A 23,289-nucleotide genomic window follows, 5' to 3' on the forward strand; every position below is an offset into this window, starting at 1 on the left:
TCAGTTCATGAATTCTTAATGGTTTAGTGAGCTGAGAAGGATGCGATAATGTGTGTGACTATATGCTATTGTAGCATTTTCAAGAGTTGGCAGCTGAGCTGATTAACAATTTAAGAAAAGGCTGGTGGCATACAGAAAGTTGGGCATTAGGTAATTCCTGGCTTTTCTGACTCTGTGTTAAATCTGAATTTATTTATTTATTTATTTAAGTTTGTTAAGATGGATAGACCCTCGATCTAGCAGGAGCATTTTCAGGTTCCTTGGTAAAGTAAAGCAAGTTGTTTTGCTTCTTTTTCAGTAACTGATTTAATGAGCAGGTCAAATATTTATTGTTCATTGTAGATGACATCCAAGACCTTCATAAAGGATACAACCTCTAAGACTTGATTGGTTGTGGAAATGTTCTTTTTAGTACTGGCACACACTTACAATCTGTTTAACAATCTGAGTAAAAATGTAGTCTGTGTGTTTTTTGACACATTGCAGTTATGCGTTAATCCAGTCACTTGCATAACTTGTGCTGTTATACACAATGTATCTCAATCAGAGCAAAAAAAAAGAGTTGTATGTCACACTAACTGTATCAGAGTCTATTAATTTATTTTTCTGTTGAATTGTCAAATGACAACAAATACCAAACAACAAATATTAAATAATGAAACTGGAATGACTGGTTTGTGTCTTGATATCTGTAACATCTGACTACAGCTTGAAGTTACTTTTTAACAGATATTAAGTGCAAAATAGACTGTGACAGTGATGTGTGCATGACTGACATATAATATGTACGAGCACTTTAGGTTAAAAAATGTAACTTGGAATAATATAGTTATAGTCATCATCTAATTATATGACATGTTTAAAAAATGGATAAAATCATTCATTAAAATATAAAATAATCTTTTAGTGCCCTTAGACAGATGGCAACTGAAACACATAATAAAACAATGAGTAAATGAGATGTTCCAAATATTATACAATGATCGGCCATTAACATTCCAAAGCGAGCATGCTGATTCGTCAGCCCAGCCGGCATGCCTGTTGTAAATCGAGCATATACAATGAAAGGCAACCGGACTTTCTTCCTTTAATATATGCTATTAAAATTTTACTTTTCTTTCATTTTTTACTTTAAAAAATAAACTTACAAAAACAGAGACTTAAAATGAACAAGAGAGATGGGACAGAGACAAATACAATCAGGTGCGTTATACAAAACTAGCAAAACATACCTGATTATTCTTATATTTTCTCTATCAATCTCTCCAATTCATTTAAAATCTCAGGATTTCATTGTTCTAATTAAAAAAAAGCAACAGAGATCTTTTTTCTCAGTTGCTTCCTTTATACAGCACTGATGTACTGTGTAAGCATTTGAAAGTAAGTCCCATATGCATGCGCACAAGAAAGCCCCTGGATACTGGGGAAAATGCAGAAGGGCAGCATGGTGCCATTATACAGGGACATTACTTAAGAAAAGTAAGTAACATTTTTCTTAAATAATGTCATTGTATAATAGCAGTAATCCACGGCTGGGTGTGGGTAATGCTGGATTTACCCATGGTTTGCTTTGTTTGGTCACGATGGTGAACTATATTAAGCCACCAAATAATTATGCATACCATAGACCAACGCTTCATCATGCATTTTAAAATTCACTTTACCACTAGTAAGAATTGGTTTAAATTCCTTTCCTTCACAATCCATTAAAATGCAAGTAAAAGTGAAGAAAATAACATATTTAGATTCATGTCCCTTCAACACCAAACTAATCCATACAGGATTTTTTTACTGGAAAATTTCGGTAAAGAAAGATTCCACACTATGGACAGCTGCAATTTGTGCTCATCTGCAGCAGATAATTACGCTGCTGAATTAAGACAGACAAATGCCCAGTGTGTAATAAACATTATAAAATTAAAAGCCTTAGTATGAGATACTGTAGTCCCTGTATATTATAGGCAATGCAATGAGAATGTTGTAGTCATATTATTAAAGTAGTAATAATATAATAAAGAATCCATCAGCCATTTAATGATAAACAAGGAGAAGACAAGATTAAAAAAACAAAACGTTTTAATGGCAAGGGAATGGTACGTGGATATATTCATGCAGAAATCGTTCCCTTGCATTTTCTTATTTAGGGAAGCAGATGGGTGGCTGAACAGAATGTTTCAAAGATACAGCAGAAACTTTAAGTATAAAGTAATTTTTTTTCCCCTTACTGACATCCCATCTCTTTGGAAAACTCTGTATGGCCTCCTAGCGGATGTGACTGCTTTTAAGGCGAGATGTTTCCAGTATGTATACATCCATGTACATATGTATTTACTTGTCTGTTTATCTGCATGATAGTGGACTCAGCTGCCTAGGCCTCTTTTCTTTTTCATCCCTGACCTTGTTACAAATATCATATAAGATTTGCTTACTTCTTTAACAGTAATCAAAATGTAATATGTGACTTCTTTGCACGCAGAATTGCCAACACTTTGTTTTGCAGAACTTTTTTATTAATTTGATGATGCATAAATATGAAAAAACAACACCAATATAGGTATTAGGTTGGGATAACCAGATAAAATAATCAAAAAGGTAATCATTCATGTACTAGGGACACAGTTCCATACTTTTAGTACTCATTTATAGCACATTATACCAAATATTATCCAGCTACCAGACACTGACTTGCCCCTAGTTGTTGCAATTCCCACAACACTATAAGTTATAGTACAGGAATGACAAATACATCAAATCTCAGATTTACTCACAATGCTGTTGGCTTGGACATATTTCCATCACTGAGTATCTGGCGGTCTTCATGTAGTTGTATCTATCTACAAAGGTTCCACAAATGCTGACTGCTGGAGTTTAATCTTTTTCCAATATTTGGCAATACATTTAATGGCAATACACAGCATTGCCCACAAAGAAAGAAAACTATGAAAACTGGATCTTGGTGGATATAGACATAACCCCATAGCAGGTGACAGGTCACTTTCACTTCACCCACCAAATATTGCCCACCTAAGTGCACTGTGCAAACAGATGATGACAGTACCCTGCCTCAGACTCAGTGAATCTCCAGCATCTGCTATGGGAAGGAGACACCATTTTGTTAACTCATTCAAAGGAATTGTAAAAATCTCCATATGTATAATGACACTGGCAGAGATGAGGTAAAGAAGGCTGGTAACTTTAAGAGATTGTCTTGATTAAACTGAAAGAGATTCTCTGTTAAGATCTCTGAAATCCCAGCCATATATTTCCAAAATGTGGAGAACTATCTTAACACTGTCCTGGAGTAACCTGTAATAGCTTGAGAAATAATTGGTGGCATCTTTTTCCCTCAGACAAAACCTATTTCTACAGCTATGTTGCTGAAAATGAAAGACAGATTGACAGACCTCTGCTTCATTATCTCTTCTGCAAGATGAACCCCCCTCCTTAAGGTACCTAACAGACCATGATACACTAACCAATCAGTCAAAGAAAGATTACTCTTTTTGCTCCTACTCAAATGCAAGCCATTCGTCCACATTCTTCTATACATACTGCAGTCTAAACAACTCCTTTTTTTCTCAGTTAGACAGTTTCAGTGTGCTAACCCATCAGAGAAGGTCCTGTCTACATGATAAATCTGGCAGTAACAGAAGTAACTACTACTCAGATGGGCACTTGTTTAGGTACTACCAAATAACTATCAGTATATTCATAATAAAACTGTATCTATGTGCCTGTCAAACCAAACAGTTAAGCCATCCTGTCTAAAATGTGAAGTCCTACCTGTATGTCACACCTAAAGGGACCTAACAACAAAGCAAACTCCTGCAGTTTTCTAGGGAAAACTGATATTTTGTTATATCATAAGGCTATACATTACATTATAGAATGTGTCTAGCAATATTAAAGAATCAAATCTCCCCTTGTACCTGCTCAGACCTATACTATTATCTCCATTCTTGGTCCTTAAGTACATCCAGAAACTTTGGACAGCATTTGTTATCACCTTTTATCCATGTCCATGTAGGGAAATATGTAAAAATTAGAACGTTTGGTAGTAAGAGTGCCTTGATCAGCTGTGTCTTATAGTCTAGCACTAACCTCTCGAAACTTCATTTATTGTGGTATCCATCCAGGAAGCCACAATTCTTATCAGATTAGTGGTCCTCTGCAGCTGAAACCTAAACCTGCCATCAAGAAATAGCTGAGGTGAAATAATCAGTGCCTTACTGCCAAGGAATCTCTACACACACACACACACACACACACACACACACACACACACACGCACACACACACACACACACACACACACACACACACACACACACACACACACACACACACACACCCGCACACACACACACACACCCACACACACATTTACTTGTTTTTTTCTTTGGCAATGCCGAACTAAATGTGCTGGAAGAATTTCTGATTCTGTTATCTATGGATTAAGTCTGGATCATGGGTTTTTGACCACACCACATATTTGGTTAACAAAAAAAAATGAATTACTACGAGTGACAGTGGGAACTATTAATTTGAAGCTGCTTGGAGGGAAAGCCCTTGTGAAATGGAGACCCAGTCTTGTTATGGGTGTATGAATCTTTATATGGAGAATTAATTGCTGTTATTTCTTTGGTGAGGTTAGAAGTTGAAACAATTAAGGCCAAGATACCCTTCAAATCATACCTCTTAAACTTTTAGCACAAGAAATCTGGACAAAACCTAAAATAATGGGGAAACAAAGGCCCAGCATTAGGTACAGATTTTAAATATTACACTTATAAACTTAGAAAGTTGCTAGAATAACAGGATTTGTGTTAGAATGCATTTTCTGAAGGATATGAACTCTGAAACTCAAATGTAGGTAATTATTTACTGACTTCTATCCTCGGTGATTTACCAGAAAACCACAAATTTTAGGAGGAGCAAACCAAAAATATGAGGCAAAAATCTGGACATTCTGTGAAAATCTGGACAGCTGAGAGTATGCTTCAAATACTTTCTCACTGTCAAGACTCAGCACCCTGCACTGGGAGTAGGAGAAGGAGGTCATCTAGCCTGCCATAAAATCCTCTTAATGTTATTTCTAATATGATGCTTTACTTTAGAATGAACCCTGTGTGGCCTGGGTGGATCAAAAGACTAGTCAGTGTTTCCATTCTCTTTGTTCACAAAGATGTGTCCATTTTGTAAATAATATTAGTCCTGAAATGGCCTATAAGTGTCACCACTTAAGATGACATATGTATGAGGTCACGAGTAATGGCAGTATATGTTGTTTTCCAAAGAACATTTTGGCAACATTTCATATTCTGGTCATATTGCATAATTTTTACTGGGTTGTAATCATTTCTGGAGTGAACTGTCTGCAAACCTCAGCACAGAGGACATCACTTCCAGCAACTTCTTTAATTATAAAGTTTTTTCAATGTCATGTGTGGAGAGCCAAACTACAGGTCAGACCACAAATGCAACACTGGCATTAATGAATGGGGGTAAAGCACTGAAGACACAGTTGGGTCCCCTAACATTTTTCATCCAGGATGACTACCTGCTTGTCTGCGAGTGATAAAGCTGCTTTCTGTTTTATCTGCTCTGTTTTGTTTTCTATTTTAAGAAATCTGCTTGGCCTAGTGTGTTTGTTTTATGTGAGAGATAGACATTTAAATTAGCTAGGTGGCACATTTCACATGCTTTTTCAATGGTTAAATTGTTTGAGTGATTCTTAAATAAATGGTAAATTTCTGGGTCTTTGTATTTTTTATGGAAAGATTTCAAGCCTGTATAACCTAAAGCACACCCAGGGATTCCATGCTAGTTTTTCCCTCCCACTGTCCCCTTCGTTAGTCTGCTTTTTAAACCTGGTTATTTTAAGCTGTCCACCCCTACTGTAAATTGAGCTTAATAAGCTCCTCCCTTTCTACACTGCTGTTGATATTTTGAATTATTTGTTTGCCTTTCCTTGTGCTTATATTGAAAAAGTACATTTTACCTTTCATTGTCTGTTCTACTGATTTACTTGTAAATTCATTATCTAGCTAGCTGTTGGATAAAGAAGTGTATTTTCACACTCTAACAAGCACTTGCTTTTACATCAAGAGGTCGGTGGATTTTCCATCTAATGCACTGAGACGTAGCCTAATATGTTTAGATCGGGGAAATACTTGACTTTTCTGAATGCAGTTTTGTTGCTTATTAATCAGCTTATCTTGCTTTAGTGCCTTTATAACTTCTGTACAGTTGAGTGTCTCTTGGCTCATTTATAAAAAGCAAAGACTTTTATTGAATGATCACACTTTTATAAGATGTTTAAAGTACACTGCTGTTGTTTGTGGTAGCATTTCACTCCGGACACTCCTTTACTGTCCTTTTACATTTGGAGGACTGGGATGATTCATCTAGTGGTAGTAGGTGTTTACCTTGTCTACCTGAGCTGGAAGGCACACAAAAAGGATCTATGTATCTTTTTGCACTTCTCTTATATACTGTGACTGTCTTTTGGCAGTTTCAGAAAAAAATGTATTGTCTGCTACTGCTTTAAGTAGCTAATTACACTGTATTAGACTGTATCTGTTAGTTGTAGGGCTGTTGTAGGTAGTTTGTGTGGTCTTGTTACACTTGGGCTCCAAACCAGTTATTCTATATTAGGAAGGTGTTTTTCTGCACCCTTGTGGCAAAAGTGTGCTGATCTAATCTGCCTGAGTTTGGGATTGCTGGTGGAAGACTTATTTTGTGATTTCCTGATTGGTAGTTAGCTTCAAACTTGTTTCTCTTTGCTCATATTTAAGCCTTGTGTTTACGTTGTGCTGCTCTTCACACAGTGGCAGGTAGCAGTGTCTTTATATAGACATAAAACCGTACAAACTCAGCTTTTCCCTAAACAGCTGTCAGTGAAACATTTCCAAGCATTTCTGCTCCTCTAGGAGCAACTCAGTTGCTCACTGAGCAGTGCTGCCTTATTGATCATCCTTAGCCTTTACAAGTATAGGTCCCTGTTGTAGTCTTGGTGCTACCAGCACAGTTTTGTCAAATTAACCTATTCCCTTCCCTGATAAAACATATGGTAAAAGCCTGCTATCATGGACAGGCAGTTTCCAGTCATCTCTCTTGACAGTTTGATAAAACTATTCATCCTGAGGCAATGTAGTAATGTAACAATTGAGCACACAGGGTGACAGTCAGCTGCCTCTCAAGCACTAGGATTTGCCATAAGATCAGGGCACTCAAGTCCAAATACTTCATTTATGAATACGACATGCTAATTTTTCATATGTGTTTGAATGACTTGCAATGCACCCACTTGGATTATAAGCACAGGAACAGTATGGAGTTCTCTGAATACGTCTTAAGCTTTGGAAGGTATCTGCTCTTGAATGGTATATACCCTCCCGGGGTATATTTCCCCGGGCCTCCGCTGAAAATAATATCCAGTTGGACTATCCCGGTCATTAAATGTAAATATATGTGAGAATTTGATTGACTTGTGATGCATCCCCTTGAACTATGTGAAGCTCTCCCAATATGCCTCTAAGACTGGAAGGAAACTTATCTTGAGTAGTTCATGTGAGTGTAAACAACTTGTGAAGCTCCCCATTACACTAGCTGAAAAGGTACAAGAATGAAGCTCTCTGAGTGTGTCTCTACAGATGAAAAGATACTCGTCTTGAGCAGTAACCTATCATCACAGAGAATGATGCAACAATATCAACAAAAGATAATTAAGATAATTGACTAATAATATGATTAGTTTTTGAATGGTCCCACCTGTTTTGCCAAGGGTGGCATTCACCAATCTCCCTAAGGATTTTGAATACAGGGTAACACATTCTCTTCCTCTATAGGACCAGTTTTAGGCATTATCAGTTTACTCAAACTAGCAGCTTAGCAAATACAAACATAAATCTGTTAAATAATTGCTCAGTGCCAAAATAAGAAAAAGACCCTTATGGCCTTCCTGAATTTAGAAAATGTAGATATTTGTGGTGTCACTGAAACCTGGTTCAGGTAATGCTTAGCATTCCTTCCTTACCTGGTTTTACAGCCTACTACTAATTTAGGCCCACAAATGGAGATAGCAGTAATGCTGTTGGTGGGATGTCTGTCGTTAACTGAAAAGACATCACCTCTAATCAACAAAGGCAGTGACCTTAAACCCCCTTCATATCTTAGTATCTGTAAAAAAAAAATCTCATACCACATCCTGAATAACTATGGAACCTCATCTATACCTGTAAATGACTAAGAATATCCTAATAAATTAGAGTCCCTCTCCATTTACATAAACTGTCATTCTGGGGGACGTTTAATTACCCCTTCATAAGCTATTGCTTCTGCACCGCTAGAAATATATTTGCTGAGGACTTCCTTGCCTTTATCAGTGCAAAACCCCTTGATCACATAGTACTGTCCCCAAATAGATTCATCAACATACTCTGTCTTGTCGTCACCAATACAATACCTGTATGCTACCCACCCATTATCTTACTCTCACTATTGAGATCAGATCATTGTGCTCTATTATTCACCATACAATCCCAGTTAAAGTCAATGTGCTGTCTTTAGAGACCTCCACAAGGCCAGTTTACTTGCACATGATGATTTGAGAACGTTCAACAGCTCTTCACCTCTTGATGACCCAATAGCAAGTACTTCTGCATATACCCTAACTTTTTACTCCAATCTCAGCTCTTGCATAGAGGCTCATGTCTTTATTCACCACAAATAAAATGCCAAGTTTAGAAATAAACCCTGGTGGTGGAACTCAGGTCCCTATCAGTTCATTGAAAAATCAGTTCATCTAACGGTATTTTCAGTGAAATTACATCAAACATGCCAGTCATTAAACTGTTCATACTGAGATCCCAATACAGTGAGGATCAGGAAATTTGCCCATTGCTTACTGTAGTGTGACTTTGGAGTTGGTATATATAACCAATGGGGGTGTGGGGGGTACAGTCCCCCACATGAGGGGAATTCAATGAACGGTATTTCCGATGAAATGCTGTTAGCTGAAGTAATGGTTAGATGAAGTGTTATAGACCCATCAAACTCACCCATTAAGAAACTCTACAATAAAAAGAAAAGCTCATAGCCCCAATGAAAGAAATACATTATTCAACCTCTTGAAATGTCATAATGGACATTAAACACTTCTGGCTGACCAAGCTTGCTTGTAACCATCATCAACTCCTCTGAAGTCATACATATCTTCAAAGAGGGTTTAACTCAGACAGACCTGTGGTGTCAGGATCATGGTTTAAAGCCTGAACTCCAAAAAATATAGCATTGCGCATTTTGGGAAAAAGGAACCCTCACACACCTACCATATAAATGATACTCTTCTTTAAACAGAAACTGCCTTTAGAGATCTAAGCACCTTCACAGATGATGAGCTCTTCTTTAACCACCTCCTATCCACTATTGACAGGATAACCTTCTAGATCACTCAAATGATTACTAATGGCATGCCTGCTCACTCAAAAGATGTCATTGATCCTCCTGCTGGTCTCCAGTACTAGAAGACAATGCACCCTTTGATATATATCTAACTCAACTTGAAAAAAGAAAACAGTGGTCTCTCAGAAAAAAAAAATCTCAGGTATGATATCCTTATGTTTCCTAGTTCTCTTCTCTGTCTTTTATAGACACCTATATGTTGATCTGGGTTCCTATTAGAAGACCGAAGACACATTCTTTCGAATGCGTCTTGGTCGAACTTAAAAGACTGAAACGGCAAAATATTGAAGCAGCTTTTAAGCTAATTCTTTCTCTGGGAAAGAATTCACTTGGCCGCTTTGTTACTTTGCCATTTTCGGCACTGTAGTGCGGTCTCGGAGTTGGTATATTTAAATAGGGGGTGGGGTGGGGTGGGGGTGAAGCCCCCCACTTAATGTAATGTTTAAAGTGTTTTGTTTTTTATTTTATTTTTTTTGTTGGAACAGCGATTTTTTCCCTTGGAAAAAAATCTCTGTTCTGACAGCTCGACATTGTAAGCTTTTGCTTACATATGGTCGATTTATCACCATTCACTTTTTTAAGAATTTGGTGATCTAATATAGACCCATTGATCTGTGTGTGGCTTGCAAAGTTGTAAATGTTCTAGGCCTGCTTGATCTACTGCATGTCTAGAAGAATAGTAATAACACAAATACAAGATCAAAAGCTTTATGGCAACATATATAGGTTTTGTTGTCATGACAGATATCTCTCCCAAAGAATCCCCTACCTCCAAAGCAAAATCCCACTTTTTGAAAAGCAAAGCATGCCTCTCACTGGCTTTAAATCTAACTTATACAAATGGGTGGAAAGGCATAAATTTACCCAGGCCTAGTCCTATGAACTTATGAAACTATGACTGTGTCCTGGTAGGAAGACATTATTAATTGAGAGAGATGAAAAAGAAGCAGCTGTAATGTTAAGGGAGCCAGCCAAGCAGTCACCACTAGGAAGTGATCTTCATGAAGCTAAAAAGTTTTTTTATTGAATAGATTAAGCAATTTCATCCCATACAATATGGGACTTCCTCAGAATCATCTGAGTGGTGATTGCTTGGCCTTGTTCTCACAATATAAAACTAGCTCTGTCAAGATATGAGCCAGTTGTCTGCAATGTTTCACACCACAGTCTAAGTCCTCTTGAAAATTGTTAATGTAGCTTCGGATGTGCTCATTTTAAGTTAGAGACCTTTAGGAATGAAGCCCGTTCCCATGAGCTTTGGCATTGGTGAACACTTGCCTGAAAAATATATTTGTGTGATGTTAGGGAGGTGCACGGATCAGGTCTTCTGGATTAGGTGGCTACTGTTAAATATAATGGTAATGCCCCCTGCAACCTCGTGGTTTCCATCAGATTTTAGGATATCATATCCTGGGGTAAATATTTTAAGAGTCTTTTCTCACATTATTAAGCCATGTTTCAGAAATAGCAATGCCATTGAGTTCACAGAGTGCAATCCAGTAATGTAGCAACTGAATATCATTAGTAATGTTACACATGCCTTTAGATAAACATTTGTCAGACCATTTGCTTTAGACTATATATCATTAACTGGATCAGCAGAGGGCAAGTTGGGATATAGGGCAAAAGGAGAGAAACCCAGTTCTGCCATGTAAGTGAAGGTCATGCTCCTAGTGTGCCTGACCCCCCCCCCCCAAATGAATAGTCCGTGGATCTTTCACTAAGGTAGAACAAGTGGATCAACAGGGTGGCTGAAAGGAAGGTCTGCAAAAATAAATAAAGTACACCTTAATTTCAGTAACCACTCACATACATGAAATGCAATAAAAAACTTACTTTTCTCAGATGCTGGTGCAAGTTCAATGAAACTTCTGCAGTGATCTTCTGTAAAATAAAGTTGGAAAAATAGGATAACTTTTTCTGTATGATCAAAATTAGAATGCATGAATAAGGATTTGTCATGTTACTGCTAAACAATTCAAAACAAGGATAATCATTTAACATTTACTTATTAAATTGCTGGTGAAAGAGTTTGAAAGTACATGTTTAAATACATAGCAATACCCATGCCTCTCAACTGTCTAGATTCTTGCAGAATGTCTAAATTTTTGCCTCATATTTTTGATTTGTTTCACATTAAATTCTGGTTTTCTGGCAAATCATTGCAAATGATTGAGGATTGAAGTCAGAAAATAATGATAGTTTTAGACTTCATACCCCTCAGAAAATCCATGTTGATGCAAAACCTGCTATTCTATCAACTTTCTAAGTTAGTAAGAGCAATATTTAAAATTATCCCTAGTTTTTGGGGCTTTGTCCAGATTTCTCGCTCTAAGAGGTTGAAAGGTATGGCATTACTGTAAGATTGTACTAAAAGAAATCAAAATACATTAAAAACTCCTGTTCTCAGTGTAATTCAGCTAAGCTGTTTTTTTTAAAAAAGCCTACTATGCTCCACCATCATAAAATGACTTAAAACATTCAGATACCTGAGATACATGTAATCTATTGGATATGATTTTTGGACTGGATGTAACCTAAAACCCCACTTTTGTTGTACCTTAGGTAAGAGCTAAAATAACATCTATCACAGTCATGGACTGGTATACAAAATAACTATGGGGAACAGAAAAGTATTTAATTTGCACAGTTAATATTCTTAAACTATTGGTGTTTTCAAATACCAAGACACAGCTTATAACATAAATAAGTCCTCACAAAGTCCATCAAAAATGATACCAGAGAAAACTGAAAAAGGAAGGGGGGCTGAATACATACTACTATCAAAAAACGTTGTCATTTTGGTTGCTTTTGAGAATAGTGGTGATGGCACAAAATGTGGCAATGTTGTTGAAACTGCTGTGTGGTGATCAGCAATACAGGCCAGAATATGCAGACAGGTTGTGTAGTATGCAAAGTGCACATGTGACTTAATTGCTAATCCTTTAATGTGTGCAGCCTAATGCCAATTTATTTTCCCAGGTTGGCCTTCAGTGCAATGAGCCCAAAGGCTCAATTTAAAATATATGCAAAGGGCTATATAATGACAATCAAATAAACCAGAGTAGTAAAATTACATCCTAATGATATTAAAATGCATGCAAGATGGACATAATTGTAACTCTTAGATGTCTACAGAGGAAATTCTACAGTTCCATGCACCTGCAATATTGTAGGTTTATCCATCTGAGAAGCAATGTATGAATCCCCTGCTGCACCGGTAGGGGAAGCATCACTGTTGGTGGGAGCCACTGGAAATCCCTCCCCTAGCAGGAATGATGAACACTTATGCTGTCCAGTCACATATTCTGGTGCAGATGTGGCCATACAGGCAGCTTATTGTGAGGCAGTATCTCTACTTAGAATAGAGAAAAACAGTGCCACTGCATCATTAATCTGTGACTCATGTATCTGGGTCTCATCTTTATCATCATCAGCTCCAATGCAGGTGCTAATATCAGCATTTGATTGTATTCCAGCCTCTACAGGTATCATTGTGGCAGTGCACTGCCTGTGAATACACATTAAAAGACACACCAATTTGAGTGTGGGTACCTGTGCTAGAACCGTACCCCTTTGGCATCCATGCAAGATTCACCATACAAACTCAACGTACCTCTGCCACAATCCTGACATGACTGTACACCTAAGTACCGAAAGTAGTAAGTAGCCAACAGCTGCTTAAATCAACCTTCTGTGCACAGTGCAGGTATACATAAATCTGTTGTAAGAGCTCCTAACCTTCTGCATTACCATATAGATATTTGGAGGTGTGTCCATCCTAGCATTAGTATCCACTTCTCCATCATACCTCTCAACCTCTTAGCTCAAGAATTCTGGAAAAAGCCAATAATAAAAGCGAGAGAAAGTCCCAAAAATATGGACAATTTTTAAATATTGTTCTTATAAACTTAAGAAGTTGATAGGATAAAAGATTTTAGATTAGTATACACTTTCTGAATGGAATGAAGTCTGAAACTCAAGCGTCTGCCATTATTTAATGACTTCAATCCTCAATGATTTACCAGAAAACCACAAAAAAGGTATGTTCTGGAGCTAGGAGGTCCAGATGGCTGTTGTGATGGTGGTAGTGGTGGGGCATACTGTGGCCTTCGGAGCCTGTATGGCTGGCACTAGCAGCAAAGAAGGAGTTATGGAGGAAGGGAGTGCTGACAGTAATGCATATAACACCTAAGACTTCCTCCTTTGACTGTGCTTATTAAGCTATAAGTGATGGATTTATGCTGAAGATTGTGGAGATAATGGGAGGGCAATGGAGGGAGAGGTCAGATTAAAGAAAAAAGGAGAAGGTTTGACATTCTTTTTTTAACTTTACTCTATCATAACACATGGGGGGCAGCGGTGGTGCAGCGGTTAGTGTTGCCACCTCACAGCAAGAGATTCTCCGGTTCGATTCTAGGCTGGGGTACCTTCTGTATGGAGTCTGCATGTCCTCCCTGTGGTCACATGGGATCATGGAGTCACATGCTCCGGTTTCTTCCCACATCCAAAAGACATGCTGTAGGTGGATTGGACACTCCAAACTGGCCCTAGGTGTGAGGGCGTGCATGTGTGTGTGCCTTCTGTGAAAGGTTGTGCACCAGGCTGGTAACTCAACACAGTAAAAACTCCACTGCCAATCATGAGCAGACATGTGATCCGCTGTGGTGAACCCTAACCGGGAAGACAAAGAAGACTCTATCATAACACGTTTGCCACACTTATGATTTAGTAAGTCTAAGGTTAACTTTTCAAGGTGCACTACAACTTTCTTACATTTTCAGTAGGCAGTCACGTGGTTGTGCTTTTGTTTAGTCTGCTGCTGTGTGATCACTATGGAGTTGTTGTTAGTATTATTATTATTGTTATTTTTTAAGGAAAAAAAGAGTAAAGAAAGATGTGTCACGCAGGTGATGATTTTCTATTTGTGAGTGTGACTGAATGATAGATGGATTATAGAGGTACTATTATAAAGCTGACAAAGAAGAGAAGGAGCAGAGCAGGGCAGCAGCCCTTTGCTGGGCCTGGCAAAATTTTCAGTGTGTGTCATACAGAAATTTAACAATATGCGCTGCTATGATGCTGTCCTTCACTAGTTGCAGGGAGTGGAATTTACCTGTAGATATTCTTGTTTTGCCCATCTCTGGGCTATCTGTACAAAAAATATAAGGGCTAAAAACTACCATGGGAATATAAAGTTAAGCTTCTTAAATTCATAACAAATCAATAGCCAAGAAAGTACCACTGATCATACAAATAATGTAGTGGAGAGCTGAAGATGGCCACAATAACATGAGGAAAAACTAAAATCTATAGCTATATCTATATCTATATGATCTATATGTATATCTATATCTTATCTATTTGGTTAGATATAGATATAGTGATGGATGTAACTTAATACATCAAAAATTCAACACATCAAAAAGCAACTCATCAATTGCAATTGGTTAAACAGCTGCCTATCAAAAATGACAAAAAAAATTGCTTTAGAACACACACGTGTGTGTGTGTGTGTGTATACACACACACACACACACACACACACACACATATATATATATATGTATATATGGGTCTACTTTGATTCACTGAAAATTCATTTCTCTGAATCACATTTCACTGAATGTAAGTTCTGCTGGGCAAATAAAGCGTATATGCCCTTTTCCCCACTGTAGTGCAATCCTGGAGTTAGTATATAGAGTTGGGTGGTGTGGGGGGCGTAGCCTCTACCTAACTAGCTTTTATATTTATGAATCTCCACTTCACTGAAAGCTAACAATATAAAACCAAAAGAAGGTGGGGGGCTATGCCCCACTCCCTGACAGCCCCCCCACACTCCCAAACTATATATACTAACTCCAGGATTGCACTACAGTGAGTAAAAGGGCATATTCATTTTATTTGGCCAACAGGACTTACATTCAGTGAAATGTGATTCAGTGAAATGAATTTTCAGTGATTTGAGCTTTCAGCGATTTGGTGTGATTGTTTTGAAATTCAGTGAAATGAGTTTTCAGTGAATTAAAGTAGACCCATATATATATACATATATATATATATATATATATATATATATATATATATATATATATATTTATTTATTTATATATATACACACACACACACACACACACACACACACACACACACACACACGCATATATCTATATATATATATATATATATATATATATATGTGTGTATATATATATATATATATATATATATATATATATATATATGTGTGTATATATATATATATATATATATATATATATATATATATATATATATGGGTCTACTTTTTTGATTGAAATACCATTATTTAGAACATAAAACATACGACCTTACTTTCGCGAAAGTGCACTTCAATGAAAGTGCACTTTCACGAATTCCGGTTCTGGTATCGGCAATTAAAATAAAAAAATAACAATTTAAACTTTGTTTTGCAGAGGGGAAAACCCCCCTGCACTACACCCCTCACTATATTAAATATACTAACTCTGAGATCGCACTATAGTGGGGTAACAGGTATATTCCCTTATCGCCACTGTATATGCTCTGTTTTATTTAGATTGCCGGTTTACTGAACTGGAATTCGAGAAAGTGTACTTTCGTTAAAGTGCACATTCACGAAAGTAAGGTTGTACTTTCTTTGTTCGAAATAATGGTATTTTCATCAAAAAAGTACACCTGTATGTATATATATATATATATATATATATATATATATATATATATATATATATATATCGATTTCTGTGTGTGTGTGTGTGTGTGTGTGTGTGTGTGTGTGTGTGTATGTGATATGTGTGTCTATGTTTATTTTTTTAATCCTGGCAGTCAGCCAAATATGATAATACTGACAATTGCAGTGCAGAGGGACAGCAGCATAGCTTTTTCGAATGTCCTTGATTTTGCAGAATATCCCTGGCTTCATTTCATATTTTTGCCCTGTCCCTGGTACTTCAAAGAGTGTTATTGTCAGTCAGTAATGCTCAACATTCTTCAGAAAATGCACGTTAATATAAAACCTGCTGCTCTGTGAACTTTGCAAGTGATTGTAATATTCAAAACTTGTTCATAATTACTTTTAACTTTTTGCCTTTTGCTTAAGTGGTAGAGTTGTACGGACTTTAGGCTGGCTGTGGATGAAAACAGCTTGTTGTTTGCTCAGTTTAAAGCCTACAACAGTTTGTGGCTTGTGTTTTTGTATGAAAAAAAACAATAATTTTGCAGACTGTCCTTGACTTTGTCTCATGTTTTGGTCTGTGCTCTTTGTGTCATATCATTGAGGATTGTAGCCATGAATTTATCACAATTAAACATCTGAAGTGTGCACAATCAAGTGGCTGTAGTTATGGGTATGGACATCAGTAGCATATAATGTAATTGATCTTAAACCAGGAAAGCGAATCCAAAAGGTGTGTGTGTGTGTGTGTGTGTGTGTGTGTGTGTGTGTGTGTGTGTGTGTGTGTGTGTGATGATTGGTGCTGGCGGTGGTGGGGTCATTAGTTTGAAAACTGCCAGGGCCCAAGTCATACACACAATCTCATGCTGGAAAACTGTGTGAGTATACCTATGGTGCCATTTTGCGATGTTTGATGCTGCAGAAATCATACTCTAGACATGATTCAGAAGGCACTATCATGTTCCTTCGGAAAATTATATCATTTCATAATAAATTCAGAAGAGTGTCAGCATCTGCTAGTGTCTACTGGAGGACACCTGAATGTTTCACAAAAGAGATCAACAAAATGCTTAATATCCTTCATGGCCATTTTAGGGAGTGCTTAGTGGGCCTCTATCTTGGTGCACTTAAGAAAATGAATGCTAGGTATGACTTGACACAGGAGCTATCTTCAGTTATGGTCATTGCCAGTATGGGAAACAGTGCAGGCATTGTTCTGATGACCTGTAGCACAGAAACTCTGATGCACTCCATACTTGTGAAGCAGAGGTTTGACAGGAACACCAGAAATGGTATAGTAAATATTTTCCCCTTGTTTTTATATTTTATGTTTTATGTCACATCCAGTTGTAAGTTTTACATTGTTGCTGCTACAGTCAAGTAACTGCCAAGCTCATCCTAAGAATTAAGTCTATTGCTGAGCAGTTTGTGTGGACACGATAGTGGTAGCATTACATGAGCTATATCTACTCGATTTTATGAGGGCTTCTTTAGGATCAATTTCTGGAGCAGGGACACTCTGTACAATATCACCTAGTGTGCACCAAGTCTATCAGTGCCTGTCAGTTAACTAATGGGAAATACTTATGCTGTTGCATATTTTTTTCTAACATCTATCCTTACAGTTTTTAGAGTTCTCTGATAAGGTCTTTCTCTTTCAGCATGAATAGACCAGAATGCAATCCATGTCACTTTCCACAGGATGCAGGAAAGGTTTGTGGATAGCCATGGTTAGTTCCCATCATAATGGCAGACATGTCTATTAAAGTATTCATTTCAATGTCAAGATAGATTCACATATGACTACTTTTCCCTTGTGTCTTTTCTCTGCAGAGCCAGATGATAGACTTGCTCAACAGGTGCCTCCAGCAAGTCCCACCCCTACCAAAGGTGTGGCTGAGTTGGAAGGGCCTCACTATAAGGAGGTTCTGGTTCCTCACTTGTAGATGGCTCAAACACAAAGTTGATGTAGAGGCCGTGGTGGAGAAAGCAATATGATATATACATATAATCCACATGGGGATCCTCCAGTAGCAGATATCAGATTTACTCAACTGACAGGCCCCTACTGTCAGGCCATCCTGATTTATCACATTCACATGGATTCCTATAATGTTCCTCTGAGCCAAGACAGGGACTAAGTGAAATCTGTACGTACTCTAACCTGTGTCCAGACATGTGCACTGCCCGATTATTGTGTTATGGCCTCCATTATTTGTCTACCCTCTGTTTGTATCTGTTCCTCTAATGTCTCCTCATTATATTACTTATCTGTCCACCCACTGCCCTAAAGTTAACCCTACATATTTGGATATTTGGTCACTAAATGCCCTTTTTGAAACAGTACCACTAATCAAGACACACAAACACACTTCAAACATACCACTTCACAAGCACTACACTGAAGTTATCTCCTTTCCTACCCCTTATTCTAACTGTAACCTGAGAGCACTCAAACACACATACTCAGCACCAATGTGAAAACTTTCATTATAGGTTCATAGGTTCATAAGTGTTTGCTAGGCTAATGACCATGAGAGCCTTTATAAGCCTAGCCATATATCCCAAATCTCTGACAAGTTCTGATTTATTGATAAGTGTAAGCACGGGCTTGGGAGGTGAAACATTTACAAGCAGGGACCTGGGAGATGAACCATTTACATGCTGTCTGTGTCCATTAGAGACATAGGTGCCAAACCAGGGATGAATTTCCTGCTCCCCATCCAGCTTTCCACATTACCCTTGGATTAGGTTTAGGGAGGAACTCTGCTTCACATGGATGGGGAGCTTGTTCCAGAAAAGGGGCAGTTACTGGAATACATACCTGTCTCTCCAGAAGGTCCTATTTATATCATAGGCAATGTTTAAGTCTGCAGAATTAGTAATTTTGGTGCTGTTTGTTTTGTAGATATGCAGGAAATCCATCAGAGTGGGGTCCGACAATGCCTTGTATGCTAGGAATAGAGCTGTCGTCAACAGCCTGTAGGAGACAAAATACAGGGAAAGGGCCTTGAGATTAGCCACCCACATAAACTTATATTGTTCTTTCTGGGCAACCACAATACATGGTCAAATAACCTTGGGTAGGTTATATTCAATGTATTTTATGAATGGAAAACAATGTAATATTTATTTACATTTTTATACATATTTTTGTGCTTTGCACTTTGTTACACAGTTTAGTTTTAGAGTAATGTATGTATATGTCCCTTTAAGGGATTTTTGGTGCCTTTTTTAAGGGAAGAGTATTTATACTGGTCTTTGTATGTGTTTGTTTTTACTTGAAAAAGCCCAGCACTATGGCCGGGTGAAAGCACTTGCATTTATCTGTGGAATAAATTATTTATTGCTTTCCGGTGCATCCAGACCATTTTTTTCAGTTATCAGTTACCAGTTTTATGGTCTGTGTTCTCCACGTTTTGCTTGTAGATTCTGTTATGTCCTATTCAATGGATGAAACTAAAACCAGTTTGATTATTAGATACATACGCTCCTTGCACAGGAAAAGCATATTAATTAATTTAATTAATTAATTAATTAATTAATTAATTAAGTGTTATTGTCACTATGTTTAGGCTAGTAATCATCATGTTTTGATTAATCAAGACTGGACTTCATTATTGGATGCTTTTCTTGATAAAAAATGGATACTTGCCCTGTTTCTACTCAGATAAGTAGAGTAATTTTTAGATTAATGGAAGCATTCAGTCTTGTTGACTTTTATATAAGCTTACAGCTTTTCAGAAAAGACTATACCTTTTTCACATTTTTATAAACTCTGATGCCATATTGACTTTTATATTATAATTGTCTTTACTAGATATGACAGAGTTATGACTACTGAACATATGTTTTTGTCAGACCAGTCATCTTGATTAAAATATAACAGAATCTATTTTCCTAGAGATTAAAATCTTAGATTATGTTACTTCTAGAGATGAACTTTATTTTAGAACTAAATCATCTAATAAGGGATAACTTACAATTAATTAATTCAATATGCAGTTACCTCATTGGGCTGCACTACAAACTGTGATTTGGATGATATTAACGAATAAAGCTTCCTGTTATAATAAAAATAAAGTAAACCAATATGTATACGAGTATATGATATTGGGTTACTTAAATGTCACCACATTGAATATTTTTTGTCAAAAATCACCCAACAGAAGTTCACTTTCAAGCATTATTTAAGTCTTGCAAGGTGGAAGCCCTACTTTCTGTATGCATTCAGCTGTTGGGGCAGTGATTTCTGAGCTGGGGCTTTGAGGAAAAAGTTGCCAGTCAGCTGTGATTTTCCTGCACCATTATATATATATATATATATATATATATATATATATATATATATATATATATATATATTGTAATAGAATTTGTAAAACACATTTAAATGCACTGTAGTTGGAGCATGAGGACATTCTCAAAACATTTAGCTGATCAGGAAGGTTTTAATTGACTCTCAAGGTTGTATGTAAGTAGTAAACCATTAAAAGTCCTTGGAAGTGCGGAGTGAAAGAGTGCAGCTTGGGCTAACCTGTGAAGTGTACCTTGTGGAAGTATTTACTGAGCTAGAAGTTGGAATCTTGGACTTTAGTTTTAAAAGACGGCCTGTATCTCCAGGGGTCGTGACCTGAGAATGTTGGATAACAATAACCTAAGGTACTGTGCAGTTTGTTTGGTTGTCTATGCTTTTGGTTTTCTTTTGACTTGTAACAATAAACCTGCATTTTTTTTACATAAGTTCTTCCTCTGTTGTCTCCTTAAATATATAGTAGTGATGTGTGCATGGTGGTTTGTGCATGGGCAGCTAACCAGGGACTTCTAGTTTCTTACAGTACCTGTGCTGCAAGTGCAATCTGTATATTGGGCTACTACGTCTCTACAGTACTGTGACTGTTATTTTTCTGATGTGGCTAAAGAAATTATTAAAAAAATGTGGAATCACAAGTTGGGCATGACCAAAAGATAGTGGAACTATAGCAACAACCAGTTGTGCCAGCTGAGGTAGCTGTTAACCCGAAGACTTACTGCCAGTGAAGAAACTAAGCAGGGAGAATGAGCTTACGTCCTGTTTGGTGATATTTGAGCAACATGTTACCGACGAAACAGAACTAAGCAGATTGGGCAAAAACTTTGTCATCCCAGCTGACATGAAAACTGAAAACATACAGGGACACTGAAGGGCCTAATGACATGGACTTTGGCAAACTTAGAAAAAAAAACTATCACTTAGGGCTGGCATAGTGAGGTACAAGTGGCAAAATTTCTTAATTAGACTTTTAATATAGATACATCAGTAAAAGCACAAATGTTGACTTATATCATACTTCAAGCTTTGTATTGAACCTGATAGGAACAGTAAAGTAGAAATATTAGCAATGTGAGCAACAGACAAGTTTAAAAGAACTTTGCCTAGTGATATAAGAAAATGAATACTGCAGAGTGATCCCAGAAAATCTGATAACTTTAGTAATATTAGTAGAATACATATTAGTTTCTAAGGCTTAACCTGCAGATAAGTTGTGGAGACAAAGTGTGACAAAATTCTGAATTCTTCTGTGAAACAAACATTAGCAATTCAAGTATTAATTTGTAAGAACTGTGGGGGACTGTTTACATTGATAAGGCTACTGCCAAGTAACTGGCACCGGTATTCTCCAGAGTGGGTATTTCCAAGTAGATGCTTACTGACTAAGGCACTCCCTTTTTTCAGTAGTATTCCTTAAGTTATGTCAACACTGTTAAGTCAAACGTGTACAAACATCAGTCTGTACTGATGAATTAGTAGAGAGGTCTAATGAAACACTGAGGAGTTTTGTTGATGTAGACGGTAAAAACTAAGACCAGCTGTTAATCTGCTTACTATTTGCAGCCAGAGAGGTGTCCCAAGTATCAGCTGGGTTTATCCCCATTTTTACTTAAGAAATGGAAAAGACACCATTTATAAGTATGACAAAACACTATAGCTAGATTAAACCAGTAGGGGAAATTGGGCAGAAATCTCAGGAAATACAATGACTTTATAAGAGGAATGGTCAGCTTGGGTACTGGTGTTAGTGCTCTCCAAACAAAACAAAATTCTGGCCAGATGGCACAGGGTCATTTGAGATGATGGAAATAATTAATGCAGTTAACTATAACAATAAACAGTCAGGAAAGAGAAATAAAGATGAAATTTATCACAACATCAATAGGCTGCATAACAGAAGGAAGAAAATCATGGCAATTAAAATCAGAGGTCGTGCACAGCAGGATAAAAGCACTCTTATCAAACTAAATAAACAACTGAGAAGACAAAGTCTACCAAAGCCATATCTGAGGTAAATCCGGCCATACTTGCCAAGGACAGTCACAAGGCATCCTGTAGTTATGTCTGTAACCTAAAGGACAATACACAGTTGTGTGCAGAGCTCATTATTAATGGTGAAACCTAAATTGTGCCTGCAGATATAGCAAACCTACTGGCAGATAAATTCAGATCTAACATTACCCCCTTCTCCTCCTTCAGGAAATATCATCAGATATAACTCCTGCCAACTGACATGGGGGAACAGATCCTCAATGCTCTCTTTAAGGTCAGGAACAAAACAGAATGGCCCCAACAATATCCCAGGCTGCCTTCTAAATAGCCTGAACCATGATATATCAGACTTTCTGGAATCATTATTTAACTGTAGCCTCCAAACAGGCTTTATGCCTCATGAATGGAGAAATGCAACTGTTATTCCTCTGCATAAAGGCAGGCCAACTATGGTAAATGGAAACTCCAGACCCATAAGTCTCACTAGTCTCATAAGCAAACTCATGGAAAGAATTATCATGGAAATGATCAATAATGACATATGAAACCTCCAAACACTGGACCCAACCCAATTTGATTTTGTCATGGTCAGGTCATGCCTACTCAACTTGTTGGACTTCTTTGAAAAGGTCACTAAAGCAATGGATGAGGGCAAAGCGGTTCACACTGCCTATATTGACCTGACCAAGGCATTTGGCACAATAACCCACTCAGACATTGTTGACAAACTCAGCAGATTTAGTATAAACCATTATGTCACTCAGTGGATAGCCAGCTGTATCAAAGACAGGACCCAGGAAGTTACAATTGGAGAGTCCCCTTCTAC

At 37.4% G+C, this 23,289-nt stretch overlaps 1 protein-coding gene across 1 annotated transcript in view; it reads right to left on the reverse strand.

Moving 5' to 3' along the window:
• Positions 1-23,289, reverse strand: part of LOC122810003 (germ cell-specific gene 1-like protein) — a 236,366-nt gene that overhangs the window by 102,808 nt on the left and 110,269 nt on the right. The window contains exon 2 of the mRNA XM_044081552.1: positions 11,302-11,349. Coding sequence (XP_043937487.1) covers positions 11,302-11,349 — 48 coding nt within the window. The remainder of the gene's footprint in view (positions 1-11,301; positions 11,350-23,289) is intronic.

This window comes from Protopterus annectens, chromosome 1.part1 (genome assembly GCF_019279795.1).
Source record: "Protopterus annectens isolate FY-2018-M chromosome 1.part1, PAN1.0, whole genome shotgun sequence".
Taxonomy (NCBI): domain Eukaryota; kingdom Metazoa; phylum Chordata; order Ceratodontiformes; family Protopteridae; genus Protopterus; species Protopterus annectens.